This window comes from Electrophorus electricus, chromosome 5 (genome assembly GCF_041902795.1).
Source record: "Electrophorus electricus isolate QZ-2024a chromosome 5, ASM4190279v1, whole genome shotgun sequence".
Lineage (NCBI taxonomy): Eukaryota > Metazoa > Chordata > Actinopteri > Gymnotiformes > Gymnotidae > Electrophorus > Electrophorus electricus.
Genome location: NC_137501.1, coordinates 2,454,938 through 2,480,138, shown reverse-complemented (window position 1 = coordinate 2,480,138; position 25,201 = coordinate 2,454,938). Strand labels below are relative to the sequence as shown.

General features: G+C 43.8%; 1 protein-coding gene across 4 annotated transcripts; it reads right to left on the bottom strand.

Moving 5' to 3' along the window:
• Positions 1-1,839: 1,839 nt before the first annotated feature.
• rgs3b (regulator of G protein signaling 3b) lies at positions 1,840-25,201 on the bottom strand. Of its 4 annotated transcripts, XM_027003039.3 has the most exons (25): positions 24,979-25,201; positions 23,772-23,942; positions 23,315-23,484; positions 20,863-20,913; positions 20,535-20,593; positions 19,846-19,940; positions 19,424-19,492; positions 18,973-19,033; positions 18,268-18,358; positions 16,747-16,814; positions 13,478-13,559; positions 13,234-13,339; positions 12,681-13,050; positions 12,445-12,493; positions 12,018-12,274; positions 11,797-11,880; positions 10,200-10,311; positions 9,344-9,387; positions 7,524-7,646; positions 5,292-6,095; positions 5,027-5,097; positions 4,614-4,718; positions 4,183-4,244; positions 3,778-3,944; positions 1,840-3,467 (listed from the first exon to the last, which is right to left on the bottom strand). In XM_027003039.3, exons 1-25 carry the CDS (start codon positions 25,023-25,025, stop codon positions 3,273-3,275), a joined length of 3,513 nt encoding a protein of 1,170 aa, XP_026858840.2. In that variant the 5' UTR covers positions 25,026-25,201; the 3' UTR covers positions 1,840-3,272. The 4 variants fall into 4 exon arrangements, with proteins under 4 accessions (XP_026858840.2, XP_026858842.2, XP_026858843.2 ...); XM_027003041.3 differs by lacking the exons at positions 23,315-23,484; positions 23,772-23,942; positions 24,979-25,201 and adding an exon at positions 21,486-21,647; XM_027003042.3 differs by lacking the exons at positions 16,747-16,814; positions 18,268-18,358; positions 18,973-19,033; ... (5 more) ...; positions 23,772-23,942; positions 24,979-25,201 and adding an exon at positions 14,878-15,176.

Here is a 25,201-nt window from a genome sequence, read left to right as displayed (position 1 = left end):
GAGACAGAGAGAGAGCTAAGGGGGGAGAAAGAGCAAGAAAGCAGAGGGAGAGAGAATGGAAGCCAGAAAGAACGGTAGAGGCTGTGCCTTTAAGAGATGGAGAAAGCTGGCTCCGTGCCCATTCTCCAATCTGCTGATGATGAGGCAAGGAAGGAGCCTGGAGCCATTTTTAGCGATGAGGTCATCTCTTATGGCAGAAAAAAAAAAAATACAGAAAGAATGTTGCCGTAGACGATGTCGTCGATGATCCTGTCTGATCCTGTCAGCCAGTATGTGGTAGGTCCTCCCATGAGCATCTACGTCTGCGTTTGTCAGTCTCTTACAATGCAGCCCTTGCTGCATTCTGCAAGAGATTTCTCCATCAAGGGAATAGCACACCTGATTTATGATATTTATGCAACAGGTTCTTTGGCTGGTGTGTCATACTTACATACATAGTCTGCTGGTGCATCTTTGAGGTATGCTGCAGGATGCTGTAAAATCATAAATACTGATAAATTCGCATATTCATGAATTCAAACCAAAAAATAAAAAATAAATCTAAGAATAATTCCTCAGATGTTAACAGCATGTCCATCATTGCTGACATGGAGACGGCTCTTACCTAATGGCTTGAAATGCATTCAGTTCCTACCTTGCAGTTCCTACTTGCTTCATCAGACTTAGCTGTATGTAACATGTTTGTGGTGAATCAATAAATGTTTCTAATTCAGAAGAAGAAAGGAGTCAGTGAGTGTGTCAGTCAAGTGAAGTGAAGCTTGAGTGTTTGTCCTCACATAACCTTACTATTGAACAGAGGATCTCATGCACGTGCACACAAATGCACACATGTGCACACATATACACACATGTGCAGCCAAACGAGCACACACACACACACACACACACACACACACGCATGCGTGCCTGAATGCACACACACCACCTCCCATCCCTCAAATGGTTTGCCTAAATATAGACTGGCCAGCACAGCTGTGTCAGAGGAAAAAGCAATGATTACAGCACCATCTACTGGGTCAAAGACATTTTTAAAATCCATAACAAATCCCATAACATAACCTTTGGGAAATTGTGTGTGTGTGTGTGTGTGTGTGTGTGTGTTTTCCAGGCCTTTCCTCCTACATCATCCAGTTCCACATTGTAATTATTATTAGTTTTATTCCTCTACTTGTGTCTAATTTCCTTTCATTTGTTTTTATAGCATATTATCCCACAGGGTTACACGAATGTATCCATTTCAAAACCCTTTTGAAGAAGTGCTTCTACCTAAATAGCTTTCACACCTGCACATAGAGCTTAGCCTTATCCAAACACTAAGATGTGTGGCTTAGAGTTTTCTTTTGCTTTTTAAACACTGAATATTTCCTGGGAATAGACAGGGCCTGCAGCCAATAAATTACACAGTGCCCCATTTAGCACCTTACAAAGCGAGGTCTACTGTACAAATTATATTAACACACTGCCAGTCTCAGTTCTGTCCAAAATCTGCTCATGTCTGATCATGTTTAACCAACAAAGACTTTAGCCAAAAACCAAAAAGTGTTGTCGCTAAAGTATCACACCAGGACATACAAACAGTCTGATTTTGGTTCAATTGAAATAGCTTTTTATGTAACGTAAGTTGTCGTGAACACAACTACTGTACAAAGCCATAAACATACAGATTTTATCCGTTTGGTGCATCTTGTGGTTTGTTGTCATAGCCTTTACTGCCCTCTAATGTTACAGAAAGTGAAATGCAACCTTTCCAAGCTCATAACAACATAACAAAGGATAACATTCACTGCTGGTGAACTGATCACATTCCTAATGTTAAATAATTCCAAATGCAAAATACCATTAGTGTAAAATGGAGTTATTATTTAATGTAGCTTTATTCTGTCTGAATATGGGTATACCCAAAGCCAGAAGTGCATAATAAGCCCACAAATAAATACAGCAATAATAATTACATGAAGGAGATACTTACATAGGATTTAAAGAAAAGACAGCAAATGTTATGCAACTCGGTTCTCAGGAGCCTGAAGCACTGGCCAAAGCAATGTTCCCCAAATGAACATGGAATTCCTCATTTTTGATGTTTATGCACAAAAATGGTCTGGTAAGCTCAGTTACTCAGCAGAAATTAGAAAACAATTACAATTACAATGATGTTTCATTTTTGTTTAACATCTCAGATGTATGCTTAAATAATAGCAGATTCCCTACGAACAGAATACTTCATATATATCCACATTCTCAGCAACAAAAATGACTAGTCTATATTTTGGAGAATGACAACCTTTGTTACCATGATATTCCACTTCCTGCCCATTCATTAAGACACAAACCTCTTCAGAGAATTGATAAAGATGGACACTGAGTTCTGGAAATTCACTTTGTGAGGTCATGAGCAGGTCATGAGGTGGTTTGGGGTCTTGTGTATTGCACTTTTAAATGAAATAGGCACATCTTTAGGAATTTGTACAAACTAATTCATATTAAAGGTTTTGGGGCTGTGGCTTCCTTTAAGACTCCATTAGTGTGAAATCTAACAAGAAGCACTTATCCTTACATATACTTGTGAAGACCTGACATTTTTATCAGTTTATTTACAGTGAGAAAAGCCAAGAGCACTTTTGAGTGCTTCGGGGTACTGAACCTGTGGTTCTCTGACCAGTGGTGCTTCATGTCAGCATAAAACATCAAACCATAAATCTATCTTAAACACATCTTTATGGAGCCAGCTCTCGTGAAAAACAGAGTTGTAGCTTAAAAACTGAGACAGGTACTGATAAAAAGCAGGCAGCATTCTTCTCAGGGGCTGCATGTAAACTGGCATGCATGGGTGAAACGACTGGAATGAAGTAAAGGCAGGTTGCCTGCTCGATAAACTCTCATGTACCTTGTTCTCAGGGAAAGAAAGCACTGCAGCAATAGCTGATGAAAGCAAAGTGAAACAAAACAGTACCAAGCTTCCCTCGGTATCTTCATCCAAAATGCTTTTGTCCGTCTGCACACCACCTGCGAGGCCAACATCTCAGGCCGGGAACCCGTGTTCGCTCTTTTACCAGCGTCATCCAACAGGGGGCAGCATGAGGTCAACGCAAACCCACTGATTTAGAGCAGACATTTCCCTCCAAATTAGCACTGCAGCCAAAGAGGACCGATACATACAGTGCTGTACATCGGCATGTTAACAAACTGACACTGACTATTGTCTTACACCATCCATATAATACATAAACCTGCTTGGTCTTTGTGGTGACTCTCTGGAGTCATAGATGGCAGGATTAGGAGAGCTCTATGGCAGAGCTGGGTCTCTTTTGGTGGGTCAAGTCCAGGTAGATATCTGAGCGGAGGAAGCGAGGATAGGGGTCCTTCTCCATGAGTCCGTAGATCCTACTCTGTGCCAAGTCGAAGCATTCGGCGTTAATGTTCTCCATGTTTTCCTTGGTCTGCTCCCGGGTGTAAGAGTCCAGATTAACCTGGGGAAACAATACAGGAACACATTAACCCCAGTGAGCACCGCTTGCTTAAATAAAGCAGCTTTCAATACTTGGGCTCATTGCAGCAATTATTTCTTAAATTAAAAATTATAGACTCTTCAAAAGCTACATGTGCTCATTAAACATTGGAAGTATGATCTTATTATGTGTTTTAATTTAACCTAATCTAATTTAATTCCTAAAGTCACTGGGAATTAAGTTTATACTCATGTTTATACAAAATGTAATGAATCACTCCTCTGATGTATACAAATGAGATTTTTTCCCCCTTTCATTTATTTTTACCCACCTCTTTGCACGACTTAATAGAAATGTATTCTGCATATATTTTTTTGGCTCTGGAAGCCATCTTGGAGGGAGACTTGATCCTCCTGTAGTCCTCACAAGCCAGCCAGAAATCCAGATTCTCCTCGCTAAACTCTGTCTGCAGGAAGGCGCGGAACACTGTCTGCCCATCTGTCAAAGAGAAGCCCTCATTACGCCCGCCATCACTACGGAACGTGAAACCACAGTGCGTTAGGGCTCACATCAGAATCAGAATGCTGCGAGTACTGGGTGCAACTCCACGTTGTTTTCCACGTCCACTTAAAATGGGAAAGTGTGCAGATCTTCAGATAATGCCATTATGTAAGATAATGTTATAGAACTTCAGTTTCCAATAAGCAATAAAAACGATGATATATCTGAAACTTACATTTGTGAGAGAGCAGCAGATCGAATGATTCACCCCACTTGAGAGCTTCCTCTGGCATGGGCCTACCAGCGTAAGCAGACAAAATGCTTAACTACGGCAAGATTTCCCAGTGGTGATGCATTCACTAATATTTACTGCAGACAACCGAACCAGAGCATCCCACTTTACTTTTCCTCTGTTTTAACCACACCTGTCTTCAATGCCACTCATGACGATACAATACCCTCAACACTTGATATATGAATATCCACTTTTTCATTTCCTCTCTTATCGTCCATGAGCTTATGTGGCGCTGAAGTGCGTGCTTTGATGCGAGGGCGGCACTCGGAACCATAGCGTTGATAAACATTTCAAAGACTGCGACATGCAACGTGACTCATCCCAGCCTCGGAGCCAGGTCGGTAAAAGAGGAAGCCAACATCTGCACTCACTTGTCCGATTTGAGGGCCTTCTCGAGTTTGCTGGCTGGATTGCCTCCATGTCTGTCGTTGCTCTTCTTCCTGAGGAAGGTCAGTCGATTTTTCATGTCTTTGGCCCTGTGGGATGAGCGGGAGGGAGTGAACGCCAGCTCAATCGCGAGCACTCCTCTCTAATGAATCATGGGCCGCGTGCGAGTCACACGGTGAGTCAAAGACGAGCACTGAGAGAAATGACATGAGATCATCGGCGGGAGCAGCAGCGCAAATGCAGCTGTGATTCCCAGCAGGAGACAGCTAAGAGGGAAGCCATCTAAATGATGAGCGGTTTAGAGAACATCAAAGGCCTTAAACGCCCACTCAGTCTCCTACAAGTGCAAATCTACCGACTGCACGTTGAGCGAAACACACACAACATCGCTACTTACAGGTTCTTTGATGTCTTCTTCTTCATGATGCTCTTCCCCATCTGACATTTACAGTTTGGCTCACCGCAGACCTTGGAGTTGAAGAGAAACAGCTTTGTCACTGAGCGACACACTATATAGAAATTGGATGTTTTCTTGGACGTTTTGACCAATAAACCAAAACGTTTTAATCAAGCAGGAAATGACAACCAGACTAGCGAGAATGTGAAAGCGGTTGAGGTTGGGAGGAGGAGATGAAGTCTGTAAGCCTTGAGGAGAAACATACCCTTCTGCCCGTGAAAAGCAGGCAGATGTGGTGGACGGATCCTCCATTCTTGGTGAGCTCCTTTCTCAGGGTCTGGGGAGATGGAACAGTCCAGCGGTCCTGCGTTTCTCCGGCGCCGTCCTCCAGGCAGTGGATGGCCTGGTCCGAGATGAAGCGAGGCGAGCGAGGCTCCTGGAGCAGGCTGCCCTCGCTGTGCGTGCGTCTCCGCTGCAGGGAGACCTGCACCCGCAGCCCTCCATTAGCTTGCCCACGGCTGGGCGACGCTTCCACCAGGCTCCTCCGCTTCGGGCAGCCTTCATCGCTGTCCTCCTCCTCTTCTTCCTCCTCATCGTCGTCGTCATCGTCGTCGGTGGACGGCGAGGTCAGAGCGTCCAGCTTGAAGGAGCGATCCAGACATAGTCTGGGAACGATGAGCGGCGAGGAGGAGGAGGATGAAGAAGGCGCAGGCCTGGCGCCCGTGCTGACAGTCTCCGAGGCGCTCTCGCCCTCGCCCTGCTCCCGCTTCTCGAGCTCGGCCTCCTGCTCGCTTCTCCTTGGCTCCTTCCCCCGCTCCTTCCAGATGGCAGGCATCTCCGCGCCTTTGGGGGCGTCACCTGCAGAAGGAGGGGTCTGCTCAGCGTCCCCAGCCAAGAGGTGCGAATCTGGGTAGGAGAGGTGCTCGGCTGGACCGAATGTTCTGGTCCTGCTCCGGCCCGTCAGCGGGGAGCCCGAGGGACAGGAGGGAGAGCAGGGCTCGGAAACACTGTGCGCTCCGAAACCAAGCAGCCCGAGTTCAGTCTCATTCCCAGTCTTTGGCTCCAACATCTGTTAAATAATCAAAACACAGATCTAACTAAATGATCACAGATCTAAATAATCACAGATCTAACTAAACAGCAAATGCTTATCCAGATTTCAAATATTCATTTTTCATGTAACCAGATTATCAAAAAATCTAAAGACATGGTTCATGATATTGTGTTTAAATATATGCAATGTATATTGCTTTTGAGATTGCACAGGGACAATGTTTAAAGAATGTTTCTCTCAAGACTAGATGGTGCCAATTTTTCTAAAAGCAGGGCAAGCTCCAATCATGGCCATCATTTGTGCTGTTACAAAAAGATATTTCATGCCACATCTGATATCTTATACTTCAGGAAATTGCAGCATACTGGCAGCACAGCACAAGGAAACAACACCCACCTCTTCAACATTAATCACTAATAAATAATAAGACTGGATGAAGGATTTATGGCTTCAAAGCACTTCTAAAACTGTTTTATTTCCAATCTGACAGGCTTAATTGGACTTTTAAAAGTCCCTTTTAACAGTGAATCCAACCATTTAAATATTCAAGCATTCCCAACAATGTATCAGGCCTCTACATGTGACAAACATTAACATACAATACCGGTGAAAACATTGAAAGCAAATATAGATTTACATTTCTTCAAACCCATATGGCAATCAAATCAAATCACTTTTAAAAAGCCACATCCAAAAGGAAAACACAGTAAATACACTGCACATCTACTGACAAAAAACAAATGTGTAATTTAAATATTAGAATATTTAAAAATCTCACCTTCACAAAAGATCCTATGTTTATCTCCTAAAGACAACTAATGTATTCTTTCATCATAGCAGCATGCACTAGAGCAGCACTCTGTCACATCTCTCTCTCCGTCCCACTCTCTCTCTCTCTCTCTCTCCCTCTCTCTCTCTCTCTCTCTCTCTCTCTCTCTCTCTCTAAGTCACATGTGCGTATCTGCTTGTGCTGGTCTGATTAATGATACGTCTGCATCAGTTGTTGCTAATGCCAACCCATGGGGCACTCAGTCGCAGAGAAGACCAAGAGAGAGAGACACACAGAGAGAAGATAGAAGAAAAATCTCATTTTCTCTGCCCTGCTCTTCGAAGAGACTGAAATAAGATGATAAGAGGCACCTCACTTGAACACTAAACAAACCAAACACAGAACAGTGTGACCCAGTGCTTCGCTGAACACCAGCAGTGCACACTGTTGTGAGCTGTGGAAATCACTGGGTAGATATTCTATAGAGGACTATGTGCCTTTTGAATGTGATTCTGTTGTGTGTGTGTGTGTGTGTGTGTGTTTATGTTTATGTTTATATATCTCTGTGGGGACCAAATGTGTACGAGTAAAAATTGGTACTTTCATTTGAGATTTAAGGTTAAGGTAAGGGTTTGGTGTAGCTGTGTGTGTGTGTGTATGCTCATGTGTTGTACCTGGTCAGGACACATTCTCTCCCTCAGGGCAAGCTGTTTGTTAATATTATCTCTCAAACACTGGTATACCCTCCTCTTCTGCTCAGTTGAAAAGGCCTCCAAACTAAACAGGCACTCAGTCCTCTATGGAGAGAGAGGGAGAGAGAGAGGGGAGGAAGGGAGGAGTGTAGAGATACGTCATTCAAACACGTCTCTTTTCTTTGGGCGAAGAGCGGGTGATATGCTTTTTATTCTCAGGGTTTATTATGTGTGTCCATGCAGTGCTCAGCCTCTGAAAAGCGACCTTTGTCTCACACACACTGTAGCGAATGAGAGGTGAGGGAGCGACAGCAGCATAGATGGAAAGGAAGAAAGGAAAGAGAGGGAGGGAGAGAGAGAGTGATGGTGGAAAGACGAGAGAAAAGCAAAGAAGAGAGGTACACACACTGTCACTCACACATCACTGCGTGTGTGTGTGTGTATGTGTGTGTGTGTGCGCGTGCGTGTGTGTGTGTGTGTGTGTGTGTGCGCGTGCGTGTGTGTGTGTGTGTGTGTGTGTGTGTGTGCGCGTGCGTGTGTGTGTGTGTGTGTGTGTGTGTGTGTGTGTGAGTGTGCGTGAGTGTGTGTGTGTGTGTGTGTGTGTGTGTGTGAGTGTGCGTGAGTGTGTGTGTGTGTGTGTGTGTGTGTGTGTGTGTGTGTGTATGAGAGGTGTTGTCAGGGAGATGGGCAGATGGCTGTGTGTTCACTGCTTCGCCTCTGCGTGTATTTGCTGGACTGAGCCGTCTGTCTTGCCGACACGTCTACTCTGCTGAGAGTGAGGAGGTAGCACTGCACTCCCACATGACGTACACCATGGCAGAATCAAGAGTCACTCTCTAGAATATTATGAGTGACCTGGTGCAATTTATAAAGTTAGAGAAGATAAAACCCTCACTTTGGGGATCCACTACAAATACTTCTTCATCTGGGAGCCAGTTTTGACATATGTAGGGAACCGTAAAGATATGCTGGATTACTGGATTATGCTGTATTACCAATTACTTTCAGTATTCATCACTATCGGCTATTAGCAATTTGGATCTACAAAAGGGCTCACATAAGGTATATATATATATATACACTACTACTACTACTACTACTAATTCAGAAGCACTTTCTGAAATGTCCTGTTTCTCTGGAAACTCTGTGTATTTCACTACAATTTTGAATATCTCCACACACCCACACACCCACATATATATATATATATATATATATATATATAAAATGCATGTGTGTGTGTGTGTGTGTGTGTGTGTGTGTGGTGTGGTGTGGTGACCAAAACACAAACACAAATTTAACAATTTAGCCATGTCCAGCATATTCCCATATACACACACAGTCATCTGTGAATGTGTGTGCGTGTGTCTGTTTCTGTGTGTGTATGTCTGTTGGTTTGTATTGGATATGGCTACAAGGACACATTTTTGTTTGTTTTTTTCTCAGCCTCACTAGGTGACTGTCCTCTAGGTGGGAGGGACGGATGGATGCATAGATGGTTTGTTTGTTGGATATTATACATGTATTAAAATGCATTTCTTTAAGGACTTGTTCACTGTATTTTGTAATCCTCATTATTTCCAAAAAATCCTGTAAGTATTTAAAACATCATCATGTCAACATCATGCAGAAGTCTGGACATCATGTCTACAGAGTGGTGACCATTTTGAACAGTGAGTAAAATGCTATGTTATACTGTAAATTCTAAGACCCATACAGGGGTCCTTGGGGTAGCTACAGAATATTCATTTTAGATGTCAAGTGAGGAGAGGCAGAGAAAACAGACATAAGAATGATCTCACCTCTACTCTGTAGGAGACATACAGTCGCAGCTTGTCTGCAGGAACTGGACAGGAAGGGAGATATTTGTGTAAAAAACAAAACCTCACTGGAGTTTACAGTATGTTACATGCACTTCTCACTTGGCCAGATGCAGGATTGTAACATTCAGTTTCCACTAAAACTCCTAGTAATGTTAAAAAAACACCCATTAGCATTAAATGTACCTTCTGCTTAAATGGTACCAGATACAGTGTCAGAGATAAGGCTATCCTCTAAACATAGACACAGCAGGAGACATGCCCACTGTAACACGCCTTGGGGTATTTCTGTCCATCATCAGGGAGGTTTAAAACTCACAGGCCACCTCAGGCAGCCAGGAACAACCCCTGCCCAAGACAAGGCCATTGTTCGCAGAAAACACAGCAGCAGATAGGAGACACAGTGGCTTTTCTCAGGGAACCTCGCACACACGCACACACACAAAGACCTGCTGCCTCCTTCCTGACTGCTGCCGTTGGCTCATGTACACAATCACAAATAACCCAGGGTGGGGCTTCATCACATCCCCTCCTCTCTAAACAATCAGCCTACAGATATATCATGCACTTTTTCACAGACACATGCACACACAGACACACACGGCCGTGCACGCGCACACACATTCACATAGCTGGCTGTGTGGCCCTGCTTCCCACTGCAATAAATACAGAGGCAAAATACTGACAAGACCTAGCTGTTCCCAAACAGAAACATACAGTGACATTTTAAACTATAAACTATAACATTTGTTTATGAGTGACTATAGAAGAACAGAAACATAAGCATAGCAGACTCCACACTCCCTAATGTGTGTGTAATGGATGTGAGTAAACATACCATCCTGCAGCTGGATCTGGTGGAGGTATAAAGGACTCTGGAGCACATTACATCGGCCCTGGTCGTCTTCTCTGGTCAACAGAATCAGGTCAGTGTAGATGAACACTGTTGCCTACAGGGGGCGATAGAGTCATCAGTCATATCAATATACAACCTGCTAACCTCAGGACATTAGTGGCCTGCTTTAGTCTTACCCAGAAGTCATTCTGATCAGGCCATGTATGGTGAGATACGAAAAATGAAGTGTGCATGTCTTGAACTTTGGTTGATCTAAGTACTAGATGTTACATTATACTAGATGTTACATAATTATGGATCTTTTCCTTCTAGAAAAGGAGTGAACTATGACACCAAACAATGATCTGCTTTCCTCCCTGATCCATGGAAGCAGTTGTCCTTTACCTTGGTATAGGACCAGTTTCTATTTCTGAGGATTTGAGAACTGAGATTTGAGGAGCGCTGATCCTACATCAGTTTTTACCTGATGTAGTCTTTATTTGAACTCAGCTCTGCGGGCTTGTATCTATGGCTACGGTGGTACACGGTGAGGTCGGGTTTACTCCTCCTACAGCTCACAGCTTCATCATTACTCTGTTCTGATTCTCACAGAAAAGCCAGCTAGCCGGTAGGGAGTGTTTGTCTCTATCCTGGCCTGGAGTAAAGCCAACCTAATAAACTCGGCAGTTCCAAATCGCAGGCAAACATACACACACCCACACAGCCGCACACACACACAAACACACACACACCACGACACTGAAGGAATGCGAGCCAGTGATGAACAGCTCATCCTTATTAAATACGCCAAACTTTACAAATGCCAAGCTCCTCAGTGCATTACACACTCAGGTCTCACAAAGAGAATAAAGGTCCTTTAGCCATGAAGGCCTGGTGAAAAAAAGCTCCAGGAGGCTGCAAAAAGAGAAGGGAATAATTGCTCGCGCTACAGAGTGAATCAGAGTGGCTATTGTAGCATGGAGAGATTTATCTTCCCTCGATATGCCTCACTCTGTTATCTAGAGGTCAAGCTATTCCCAAAGCAGGTTTCTCCAATGCTGCTGCTAGATGAAAGCATGAACCTGGCTATCCTCTTCCCCAAGCCTGACAAGCATGTGTCCGATTTGTGCCCCCCCACATTGTCGATGATGAAGCCAATTTTTGCAGTTGTCTGCTCAGTGAACTGAATCTAATTCACAGGTTGAGAGGTAAGGTAAAAGAAAGGAGACACTGGGTGCCGAGAAACGAGGGTCACCTTCAGGACTAGCGAACAAGTTGTCACAAACAAGGACCCTCTTCATGTGTATTTCACCCAAGAGACAAAACGTTAGGCGTATAAAGCAGTAAGCTCTAAGCTAGTTTCTTGGATAATCATCCACTATTCTCAGCTAAGTCTCAATTCATTCACCAATCAACTTACACTCTATTCATCTTACACTCCACAATTGGTTTTCATTTTACAGCTTTCTGGAAGAAACAATAACCCTGATTTAGTTTGTAGAAGTCTGCAAGCTACACAACCCACACAAAGCACAACATGATTAAATATTAGAAGTACGGACACTTACACAAGTACACAGGGGAGTGTGTTTGGCCTTACCTTAAGTGACATGTGTGTACTGTCGTGAAGGATCATCTCCTCTGACAACAGCAGAGTTCTCTCCGGGCTGCACAAGTCCAGCGGCTACGATACAATCAAACGTCCATGAGTAACCATGGAACTAGCTTCAGAATAAACCATACAACTCAATCTACTGCTTGTTAGAATCACACTCAACGGTACAACCGCATGGGACCGCAAATGGGCAGAGGGGACCACACCTGCACAAACACAGGGAAGATGAGGATCTTGGGGGCCAGGGTGACGTAGGTGCCATAGTTGGAGTGTGGGAGGTGCGACTGGACGATGGTGCAGTTCTGGTAGTTGGCAAAGCTCTGTCTGTAGGCGCTGGGTGGCAAGGAGGTTGTCGTGCTGCTCACCGACCTGCGCAGGGTGGCCCGAGCCTCCAGACCCGCGTCCGGCAGGTAGCCCGGGCTTTGCTGGAGCCCTCCAGATGGGTGCGTCTGATAGATTCTCCCTAAACACATCAGCAAGGATTAGAGGATGAAGGCTGCCTGGGCAGAATCAGGTTATTCTGAAATGAGAGTGACGGTTGTGGTGATTTAGAACATTTTTCTCCCAACCCAAATGCTATCCTTATCAATCATAAGGATATATATAATATATAGATAAGATGGATTTTCTTACCAAGAGTTCCCAATGTCCCATTGCTGCCTGGATAAACAGTTTGTAATATCTGCAGAGAAACGACACATCTAGTAGACATCCAATAAAAGCAACTGAAATCTGATGATGACTGAAGGTCTTATTGGGATGCACAGAAAGCACATCTTAGCAGGACCAGGTGTGTTCGACTCTAGAGCAGCAATGGGGGTTGCATTAATATTGATAATACGCCATGCACATGTTGTATAAGTGGTTACCTGGTTTGCTGGACTGACAGGAGACAGGATGATGTAATTGTCCCCGCTCGATGATGTCACCCGGGTACCTTTGAGGGTCGGTGTGCGTGTTTTGTAGTCATTCTCTTCCCGTTTCCCTGTCCATGACCATGCTGCATCCGCTAATCTACTTCCCGCGCTCTCTGAACTTCCTGCTTTCTTGCGGCGTCCCTGCTTCTGGTTGGTGGGCCGGGAGAGCAGGGGTGGGGTCTTGTTTTGGGTCTTGGCGACGGGAGAAAGTGTCTGGAAGCCTGCCGGTTTGTACGATGGCCTGTGGATGAGGCCTTCGTAGTAGGGCTTCATGACCGGCACGGTCCTCCACACCACCACGGTGATCTCATTACGGCAGTTTCTATAAGAGGCGAGGACACTTTAGATGTCTCCAGTGCACCAAAAGATGGAGAGGTCAAAACAAATTCACAAATAATTCCCTATGCCAAATGCGCCATGAGTCATTCAGATGTTTGTCATGGTGCTCTGGGGAGGCCAGTCCCACAGCAGGGATTTAGAAGTCCCCACAGTAAGAGAAGCATACCTGATGGCATGGGCCAGGTCCACGCACTTCCAGTGCTCCACGGGTTGGCCATTCAGCTGAAGCACCGTGTCCAGCTGCTGCAGGCCTGCCTGGTGAGCCGGGCCACCTTGAAGTATATGACAGAAAGAGATTCCACATTCTAACACATTCGAGATATCAGACAGAGAGGCCTATATGTGTGCAAGACACTGCAAAATGTTTCTTTTCTGTATGGATGATGTTTCCAGGATATGACGAGACTGACCTGGGTCCACTGCCTGCACTCGCACCGGCGAGTCTGAACAAATGGTGAAGCCAAAACCATCCTTCCCCCTCAGAATGGTAACCTGCGCAACAGAACACACACATCTATTGTCACAAGGACCGTGGGAGCTAAATTACTCCATTACTGTATGCACTTGGTCAAGCCAAGCAAACAGTGCCTGAGTCACCTCCATTCGATTCCAGCCAACTCAGGAGTTTAATCGAAAGCTGCTCAATGCAAGACCTTAAACTGTCTAGACCAGACTTACTGAGCATGGGATCTATCGGAACTGAGGTGAATTTGATCCAGTAAACACACCAAATGCAAGTACTGCGATCATTCCCTACAACGTATCGCCAGCGGAGATATCGTTCGCACAGGCACAGTAGAGAAGAGCGACTGCTGAACGAGGTCAACCAGAACACGTGTGGAAAGAAAGGTCTCCCTCTGAGAGCTGCTTCAGCCCAGCGGCAGCCAGGCTCGAGCCTCGCAGCTCCCAGCCGTAGGGTCTGTGCAAACCTACATGCTGAGAAATTAGCCCAAGTTGCTGGGGGAGATCAGAGGAGGCCTCCGCTCTCGCTGGTGAGAAAAGGAAACGTCTGGCCTCGGGCGAACAGTGGCGAGAGGGATATTTGGACAGAGCAGAGGCGAAGCGGCGCAAGAAAACGATGCCAAACTAAACAGGGAAACGCGGGGGGGGTTGGAGAAAACACGGCTTGCGTGATGCTTGGTGAACAACAATACAGGGGGAGAGAGAAAGGGAGAGAGAGAGGCAGAAGGAGGAAGAGTGAGAGGAAGAAAGACAGAAAGAGGGGACAGACAGGGAGAAAGAGAGAGTGGACAGTGCTGACAGACTTTGCTGGTGTTCCTCTTGGTTCCTCTGGGTCAACATACTACCCTCATTAGATGCTCATCTGATTATGCTCATAAAATGACCAGCAGCGCAGGCTTTGTGCTGTCCCACCATTGCAGTGTCTTTGTGCAGGAGCCCCCACTGATCAATTCCTCTGACCATCCAGCTTGGTGGTACTCTTGGCAGAATGAGCTCTTTACCAGAACTCAGTGCAAGATCTCTTCAGCTTCCCTTTCGATATTAACACAAAGTCCAGGAGATCTCCTCGAAAACTGAAGTGCTGAAATATTCTTACCCAGCATCTATGACAGGTTGTTGACACGTATTTAATACTCACACCAAAAATAACATCTCAACGATAAATTTTAAAAATTATTTAGTAATCATAAATATTGACTCTCCATATTACTCTCAATGATAACTGCTTCTGAATATTTTCTATATTCTAATTATGCGTGAAATAATGCATGAAACTCTCCAAAGCTCCAGTACTTCCATCTTCACAGCTCTCTCCCCGGGCGAACTGAAGGTAAGCGGCGAGACCAACCTGAGGCAAGTTGCGTTCGATGCAGAACCTGCACAGCCCGTGGATGGTATGCATGGTTCCCGAGCTACGGCCGGGCGCGCACAGACGACGCCTCTGCCCTGTGGCTCTGTGTGCTTTGAGCACGGCTGGAGAGTCCCTCATGTGATGGCACAGTGGTTTCAGAGCAATGTGCTACTGAGCCGAAGCACGCCTGCTCATGGGAACCATGCAGCACAGAAGAATGACAGGAAGCCACCTTACAACCCCCCGGCCAGTGGCCAAGCAGTGTGTCTACACTTGATAAGCCAACGGGCTTCCTGAACAGATATGTCTGCACAGTAGTGGCGCTCTCTCTCTCTCTCTCTCTCTCTCTCTGATAACCCTGATTTGGCATAAACACAAACATCCATTATGACCATGGGACATTAAAGTTTAAAGGCATGTTTGTTTAAGAGGGGCACACATCAACAAGGTGCCATGGAGGGACTTTCTCTTGTACGTGACAGGTAGACTGGTGAAAACAAGTCTGGAGAAAGTTCCAAAATATCTCCTTTACATGCCTACAAAATGGAAGGAATGTCATGTTCAACATACACAATTATTTTTAAAAAAATGAAATAATGATCATACACAAACAAGGAAAGACCATAATTCCAGTGAAACCAGTGAAACCATAATAATAATCTACATCTGCTGTAGACATCTACCACAGGGTTTATCCTTGTTTGACCACCTTTTCAAAGAGCTTGTTTACGAATCTAATAAAACATGTTATAAAAGAACACAGCCGTTTCCAAAGAAATTCTGAACAGCTTGTTACGGTAAGAGAGGAAGGAAGGGCATTGAGGATTAGCCAATAGCTCCACCAGCTTCTACACTTCGGGTAGGAAAGTGCCACTCAGCCAGGAGCAAACAGAGTGGCAGAAACGAAAAATCAGGTGGAGATAAATCTTACACGGGGGAGGCCTTTCCACCGCCCCACTTTGTTAGCTCTTCCCGTTTCCCAGCTTTGTGTGGAGAAAGACAGAAAAGTCCAAGTGGAGAGCAAGTCCTGGGAATTGCAGCTCACTTAAAGTGGATGGGCGGGTTTGGAGACTCTGTGTGTGTGTGTGTGTGTGTGTGTGTGCGTGTGCGTGTGTGTGTGTGTGAAACTGTGGGCTGATGGTTAGACAATAATGCAATATCCAAAAGGCACATCCACACAGCTCCCTATACTCCTGTGGGTCATTAGAGTGGACGAGTCAGCCTTGGGTGCGACCCTGGTACTGGAGGTCAGTCCTCTCAAACACAATATGAGGGTCATATATCTGTAATGTCAAAGTTATAAAGATCTCTACAATAAATATTTTAAACCCTTAGTGTTAAAAAATATCTAAATCCTAAAATGCATAAAAAAGTTAATGGGCAGTAAAAATAACTATCTTAAATATTTGGATTAAATGAAATATGAACCATTTGAATGATTTTAGTCACCCTGCAGAACATTCCCATAAAATAAAAGGCTAGCAAAGAAGAATGCTGTTGCATTTACCACAGTAAATAAAATATAACAAACATCTCCTCATTACTATTTACAACAAAACTTTAACTTTTTCTAGATTTCTGTCATCTCTTACATGCATATTTCCATCAATGCATTCATACCACAGTATGAGATTAGACAAGTATAATATAATATTATAATAATATAATATAATAATAAAATAATAATATAATATAATAACATTAGACAAGTATAATATAATATTATAATAATATCATATAATAATATAACAATATAATATAATAACATATAATATCAAGGAAGCATAGCTGGCTACAGCATTACTCCAATTAATGCAGCTATGAATATGCAAATTATTTAGGCAAAAGAGAAGGGAGTGCACTTACAGTTGCGGACTGCATGTTCTCTCCTGTTGCAGTATCAGGTCCAGCAGCATGGTTAGACATGGCAGCTTCTGAAACATACATAAGCGAATCCCATGAGTCCCATGTGGAGAGGCTGGTCTTTGAGAACATTGCTTGCTCGCGCGGGGAGTCGCTTAACGCAGCAGCACGCTGGAGCCCAGGCAGGGGCGGAGCAGCGGGGAGCACGGTCCGGTCAGCAGTGTCTCTGAGGTTCAGATGAAACTGACTCAGACATGGAGAAATGTATTTAGTTTCTGTCCATCTGACACAAAACACTGTTCAGTGCCCCGGCCTGGGGTAGAAACAGTGGAAGGGGCAGACAGAGAGAGAGAGAGAGAGAGAGAGAGAGAGAGAGAGAATCAACTTCTCTTATTGTATTATGCCCTATCCAATCAACCACTGACAGATTTCTCCCACTATGTAACCCTACATGTAACCATAGTGATTACAACTCTCCCAGGAAACAATGTCTTTTTAAACATTTCTCATTGAAGTGGCATTCAGCTGGGACACAATACAGCTGGCTTTCTCCCCTAAGGTCTACCCCCAGTATCCTGACTGCTCTCGCCCTCTCTCTCTCTCTCTCTCTCTCTCTCTCTCTGTGTGCCTTTCTCTCTCTTTCTGTCACTCTTTCTCTCAAGTCTAATCTTTTCTAATCAAGTCTAATCTTTTCTGATTTCCCCAATGGCACATATTTATGCCGTCTCATTTAACACATTCTTCTATTCTTGCATAGCCATCAGTTGACAATTTCATGCACACACACACACACATACACACACACACAGAGAAACACAGACACACACGCGCACACACACACACACACACACACACACACACACACACACACACACACACACACACACACACACCCATGATTAGGACTTCCTCCAAAATGCTCACTTGCTACACGAGCCAGCCAAATGAACTCACTAGCATTCGTCTTAACTAGTCTCTCTGGGAGTGAGCCCTCACAGGGATCTGGGAGGGGCAGCCTACAGCGGATCTGCACTGACTTGGAACCACCACGGAGCTTTAGCATTTAAAGCCTGATACCTCAGCCTCGGATACCTCGCAGTGACACAGCATGCGTCCAGCTCTTTGAAATGGGACACAACAGAGTGGCTTCTCTCTTCTCGGAGACACGTTTGCTTACTTCACAAAGCTCCGCCCATGAGAAAGGCAAGAGAATGTTGGCAGTACTGCATTAGCAGTGTTAAAGAAACAGAAACATGACCGAAACTGCAACAGAATTGTGTTGCCCCAGCACAGGTTTCCACCATCTGGTCAGAGGCAAAAAGAATCATGTAATTTTGCTTGTTTTTAATTATATACGGTATGTGAACTGATCGATATTGCCAGGCAGAGGTCATGTCAGGTTTGGCTTTAAGAAAGGGATGAGGAGGTTCAAAAATGTCAACTGGGATTTGGCCAACTTCATTTACTTCTCTGCAAGTCAATGAAAGAAAAGAGAGAGAGAGAGATGGCGTGATGGGAGCTCACCAGCAGATCGCTTGATGCGTCGGGAGGCCACTCGCAGATGTTTGCTCCTACCCAACTCCTCACCCAGGAGATAATACCAGCCCCTGATCTCCTGGCCAATACAAAATCCCAGACAGTCAGCTCTCCCCCACAGCAAGGATCACATCTCACACACAGTGAAAGGTGAGAAACAAAAGCATCAGGCAGTCAGACAAAAAGAAAGAAACTCAACAAAGAAAAATGAACAAAAAAGGAATACAGAAAGAGAGGAGGGGAACACAGAAAAACCCCCTAAAGCTAATTTTTGATTGAATTTACTGTCCATGTCTGTTCCCTGTGGTTGCAGCGATAATCTGCTCACTCTGTGCTCCCCGTCAGACGGAATCACCACTATTCAGCATCTAATCTCCTTCTCCTCCTCTCCTCTCCTCTCTTCTCCTCTCAACTCCTCTGATCTCCAACCCCACTCACCAGATGGCTTGCATTACATAAAATACCCAAAGTCTACTGCCTGTCAAACTTCATCCTATGGCACTAAAATTATTTAGATTGCTTTATGTACACTGCTTTATTTATTCTGTTTAACTGTTTTATTTACATACACTGTGAAGCACTCTAAAGTACAATTTAGGTGACACATAAATGGTCGTAATAATAAGTATTATTATAAAAGAAAACGTGGCCCATTGCATAGATTTGGTAGATGATCATTTCCAACATTTCCACCTTTGCTGAAGTAAAGAGGGAATGAACTCCAAAACTCATGCAGCCCAGGAAGTCAGTCCGTCTGCAACCAAAAACAGCTCCAGTCAAACACAACAGTCATAGAAAAGTTGTACTAGTAAATGTGCTTTCTACCAAAAGTAGAAAAGTACTGAAAATGCGTCTTAACCTTTATATTAAAAGCAGAACTTTTGATTAAACCTAGCACAAGTCACACATACACACACACACACACGCAAACACACACATGCAAACACACATATATATGAGAGAGAGAGAGAGAGAGAGAGAGAGAGAGAGAGAGAGAGAGAGAGAGAGATTACATGGAGTAACTGCAGTGTACAGTAGTAAAAGATGTAGAGACACAAGGTTTCCAGAGAAACAGGATGTTTCGGACAGAGGACCTTCTTCAGCTGTGCTATTTATACATATATATATGCATATAATATCACACCTAGAAGTCCGATTGCGATTCCAAGTGGTCACCAGCAACCTCTTCTGCTGCTCATCCTCCCCCACAGTTCTGTATACAAACATCAAAAACCTCAAAACCTCATCAGTCAATAGAAAAACACCCACCCACCCCCATCCAAAAACCCCCAGTACATTTCCTTAACAAAGGGCTTCTAAGCCCTTAGAGAAAAAAACGTTTCTTTTTTCTGATACTATAGAGTCAGCACACCAGTGTCTAATGTGCAAGTTATGCCTTTAAGGCTAAATGCACTCTAGAGGAGGACACATAGTGACACATCGTGGAATATTCAGCTAATATAATGTGGCATTTAACCTTTTTCTTTTACCATGAGTGTAGTGTTGAAAAGAATGTTAGTGTTTTTAAACTTAACCAAGGTGCACAGTAAAAGGGCAACCACTTACATCACAAAGGTCTCATTGAAGACAGGACTCTTGCAGTCAATGACAGTCTGAGTCTTCTGCCTTTTGCTGTGGTCAACATCAGGAACCAGGGCTATCTGCAAAGGGACACCACTTAATCCACCCGCAATTCTCGTTGTATGTGTCCTTTGTACTGGGCAATTTCACGTCAACATGGGGGGGGGGGGGGGGGGGGGGGCATTTGTGAAGTAGGGAATGTGAGTGACACATCAGGCTGTACAGGAGGAGAAGCTGACCACCAGCAGATGATGGACCCTGCAGACCCTGAAAGGACAGCCAGAGCAGACCAAGGGCAGACAGGCCCCTGAGGAAAACGCATCAGTCAAGGGCAAAACAATTGCACCACTTCCTCCTCCTACCCACTATGTATTCAACACAAGATACAACTGAACAAGTCTTTTTAAAATTGCATATTAAAAGTCCTCTTTAAAAGATTCATGAAAAGCAGAACGCAGTGTTAGTATCAGTACCCACTACTTAATGCAATTCACGATACAGCTGAACAAGCTTTTTTTAAAATTGCATATTAAAAGTCTTTAACAGATTCATTAAAAGCAGAATAGAATGTTAGTATGTGTTATGAAAAAGATGCAGACTTGTGTGTCCTCACACACGGGCTGTACATAGTACCCAAACGGTGCACACACTTGTTATGTAAATAACACACCTACCTTGATGTATGAGTCACATGGCCTGTATTCCTTTGCCAGAAGACCCCTGGCTTCTAGAACTGTGAGAACAAATGCGATAAGCAGAAATGGTTGATTTATTCATGTTAATGAACAAGGAAGTTATGAAGCTGACTGTACAAATTTTCAATGAAGACATTTCCTTGTTACTGTAACAAATAATTTACTTCAGCATTTGGAAAGTAATTGTCCAAATAATCTAACAGCACCCATAAATACAGGAGCACTGCAAGACCAGTGCTGATGGTCTTTTTTCATAAAGAATTTCATTTTGTGCTAAATGACACACATGGCAGGTCACGGAACTCACTTTGAACATACAGCTTTCCTTGGACTGGTGTTACGATCAGCTTCAGCTGACCTAGAGGAAAGGTATCTGTTAAACAACCATACATACATGCATACGTACAACTGTGCACGCACATACAACTGTGCACGCACATACAACTGTGCACGCACACACAACTGTACACACCTATAAATGTACACGTACACACAACTGCACATGCACATACAACTGTACACACACACATACAACTGTACACACCTACAACTGTACACGCACACACAACTGTACACACACACACAACTGCACATGCACACACAACTGTACACACCCACAACTGTACACGCATGTACACGCACACACAACTGTACACACACACATACAACTGTACACACCCACAACTGTACACGCTCGTACAACTGTACATGCACATACAACTGAATCTTCCAATGAATTGATGGTGAGATCAAACACAAAATCTTTAATCTCAGGATATTATTTTCTCCTTTTTTTCCTTGTTTGCTATTAAACACACAGCCGATCAAATCCAATATGTGACAACTAAATGCTACCAGAAACCATTTAGTTAAAAAAATAAGTACAAAACATCAGAAAAACATTGTGACCTAACAAAAAATAAAACTCACCATGAGTTTGTAAAATAAATGAGGACCTCTCCCATTTTCTAGAGCACCTGAGTGTCCCTCTGTCTGTGTACTGACATTCCATGTCATACTCACAGAAAAGAAAAACTTCCCATATCTATCCAAACAGCTATGGCAAATGCCAGCTGTCAACATGCACACGCATGGCCAAAGGACAAAGGACAACAACCAAAAGCAGGCATACATTTCAACCGCCGTTCTATTTTTGAATAGTTGATAAGGCAGCGGGAGTACCGATTGGTCAGGGAGCTCCTTTGAATGGAGGAAAAGTGGGCGTGTCTTCAGGAGAATTCCACCTGCTGCACTTGCTGCTGTTTTGGCCAAGGCTGCTCTGTGCTTCTGTTCTGAGACCACTGATTCAGCACCACTGATACTGTTTTCCCTAATACTGAAACATACAATTTGAATGAAGGATGCAGGAAGCATTTTACCCAGAGCACAAAGAATCACCAAACTCATTCTCACCACTCCCTGCAGCTGGTGCGTTCACAATACAACGCTCTGACAATGCAACCTAGATATTCAATGACAAACAAACAATGGAATGGTCGGCACTTTGAAAGGACCTGAGACTCGATGACCAGATTTAAGTTTCCTATAGATTAACGCAAGAGCTTGTCATGAAAGAGCTTTTCACCAAGCACTGAAACGTGAGAGGGAAATGTCATTCTCTAAAACTATGGCAAAAAAGATCATAAAATCTCTCTTTTAGGTTAATATAGATTTATATTAATATTCCATTTGAATATTCATGCTTCCATATCAACACTTGTTATCATTCACTGTGCAGAACAGATTCAGAGCTGCGAGGAGGTCTCTATTTGGCCTGTTAACGGACTTTAAACCCACTGAGTCACTGATTAGCCCAACAGGAAATTAACCAGTCACAATGCCTCATTAATTCCTGGATGGAGTTTTTCACACCCATGAGCTAAACCCACGTTCACACATCCAGCTCGAACGGTATGGGAACAATGCCAGCAGTTATTTGTTATTGTAATGTAATTTGAGCACAGACTGCATATTGCACGAGCTGGTGTGAGACTCAGCCTCTGACGCCATACAAGGGTGCAGTTTGTGCTGCCCTCTCAGCAACAGCAAAGTGACGTTCCATGCCCCGGGCACCACGTCCTGTGTTTTCACCTCCTCTGGGAGAGGGGAGTCGTGGAAAATAGATGTGACACATGCAGCACCACTGCTGAAAATGGCCTTTTTAAACTGGGTGAGGCTTATAAATCTCAGCGGTACTTTTCGTGCTCTACTTAATGCAAACAGACAAGGTGGTGGACACATGGGGGTGAGTGTATTGGCAAAAGATTTCTTTTAAAAAATTGCTTTAGAGCTGCATGCAAATATAATCACAGAGCTTTAGTCAGAGAGGAAATAATGCAAAATTATAGCTTTGTACCAAAGTTTTGGGTTTTTTCCCTTCATATATTGTTTCATTATAGTCATTTCTGAAATCACAAACTTCATTAAGTCACGTACCCACTAGAAGAGGTTATAACAGTAGGTGATCCATGTAAGATAGTTTCCACAGATATATAATTCTGCCATCTAGTGGATAAATAGTGGAATGCAAGAAAATGTTTTTTACATTCCAGAGAGGACACTTAGAATACTAACACACAAACACACAGACACACACACACACTCCTCAACATTTTTAGCAAAGAGGTAAAATGGCAATCAGAAACATCTTGTGGACAGTGTATCAAATGTTAGGTGTGAAATATTGTGTAATAACCTTGACATTATGCTATGGTTATGATAACTACAAACAATAAAGAATTCGTAATAAAATCGCTTGCCTTTCCCCTTAAACACAGATGGGTGAACTTTTCTCTTCTTCCTGATGGCAGTTTGCATGTTGTTCTGCACAGAGGTTTTGACCACTGCTGCTACTTTAATCTGGGCTCTGGGACCCCTGAGACTCACGTCTCTCCCCCAATCACTTCTCTCTGGCTTTTCTGCAGAGACACTGACATAATAATTAAGTCAGTAAAGCCAAAAATATTACAGTATGCCATGATTAAGCTGTCGAAGATGAATGCATATCCTGGTGGTAAAAGCTACTGTACAGCTAACTCTTTTGATCTAATCACCCATCAGTCCACTAGAGAAAAAAAAAACAGGATGAGACAATAATAACAATTAAAACTGCTTAATTAAGAAACGCATTAAGTCGTCCAATGTTGCTATTGCAAGTTTTTAATGGTTTTGTGATGCTTGGAAAGAAACGCATCACAACACCTCTGATGTATTTACTTGGGCTGTTGGTGGCGCGCTGGCGCCCTCTTGTGGCTTGCTGCTGTTCTCCTCTCCATATTCTCGGAGCGTTCAGCATTTCCCCGGCTCCCTCTGCATCGTTTTATCTCTGGCTGGTCCTGGTTCAGGTCAGGGATCCGGTGGCAGTATGTTTTTTCATGTACTCTCCGCCTAAAGGGAATGGCAAAATGGCACTGTCAACTTCTGCTTGATAAATGTAAAGGGCAAAGCTGCCGGATAAATTAGCACAGCGGGAGTCTAAACTAATGACTATAGTCTTGTCAAGACAAGCGAAAAATCCGATGAAGAAAATAAATGCACCTAAGATTTACAGTTATTTTAGTGCGTATTTTGTGTAACTGCACTGTAAAACAATAGCCAGTGCAAGTACAATTACCAGTACTGAAATGTCAAGCCTCAAGAAGCATCTGATGTAAAAACGCTCGAAATAATTAAAGAGCTGAGAGCTCTAGACAGAAGGCCTTTCAGAATTAAACTCCAAGCGGTTTCAAGAGGTCGGGGTCATAATCCTTCGTCCGTCACAGTTCACTAGACCATACTATCTTGGTAAACGTAACATAGTGTTTCGATACAGCCTGACTGTACAATTTCATCAAATTAGCAATATTTAAGATTTCCTTTATTTTAATTGAAAAAAAAAAAGACAACATTATTTTAAAACTAGAACTTACTCATATGCATGAAACTTTAAATTCTCCCAAGTCTTTGTCTTCTATTTTGTATTAATCAGCCGGAAGTTGTTATGTCTTTATCCATTTAGCCATTACGCACTTGGGGGTTGATGGCTTCGGTGATCGTATATGCGCCGGGAACAACAACAGTTACAACCCCAACCCGCCTCTTAAGAACAGCAAGTGGCATGCAGTGATCTATTCTACATGTACACGGACAAATAACTACATTCTTACGTTTACTGCTGTGGTCTGCTGTGATACTATCCTTTTTAGAACCTGCTTTCGCAGGGTAACACACACAACACAAAATAAACTCCAGTACAATTTCTGGCTGTTAGAACTGAAGCCTAATACTTAATGGCAGAACAGTGGGATACACGGAGTTTCATGTAATCCCACGAATGGTCTGCAGTGGACGTCTTCACATTCTCCGTTTGCATCGTAATTACTGACTGGACAGGAACGTGTCCAGGCGGACACCAAAACCTCCCCAAAACCCGAGCGCAGCCTACCTCGTGGCGATGTCTGCGGGTTGCGCCTGCATCTTGCCATATTCCATCTCTACCGACAAGAGGATCCCGATGTCTCGTTCGCTTCCTTTGTCAGATCAACAGCCGCCACACATATTCAAACTCCACACACCCCCCGCCCCAGCCTCAGTTCTGGGGAGGAAGTGTTCCTGCGCTGAGACTGCGAGGACGCATTCCACCAATCCGAACGCTCCATTTTAAACCA

Bases quoted from the DNA above. Each gene is read 5' to 3' on its own strand.
- rgs3b (XM_027003039.3), bottom strand. From the start codon at position 25,025: ATGGAATATGGCAAGATGCAGGCGCAACCCGCAGACATCGCCACGAG. The intron at 20,914-23,314 runs GCAAGCGATTTT...CCTTTCCTCTAG, and splicing joins ATCTGTGTTTAAGGGGAAAG to GTCAGCTGAAGCTGATCGTA. The intron at 19,941-20,534 runs GTAGGTGTGTTA...GTCCCTTTGCAG, and splicing joins CATGTGACTCATACATCAAG to ATAGCCCTGGTTCCTGATGT.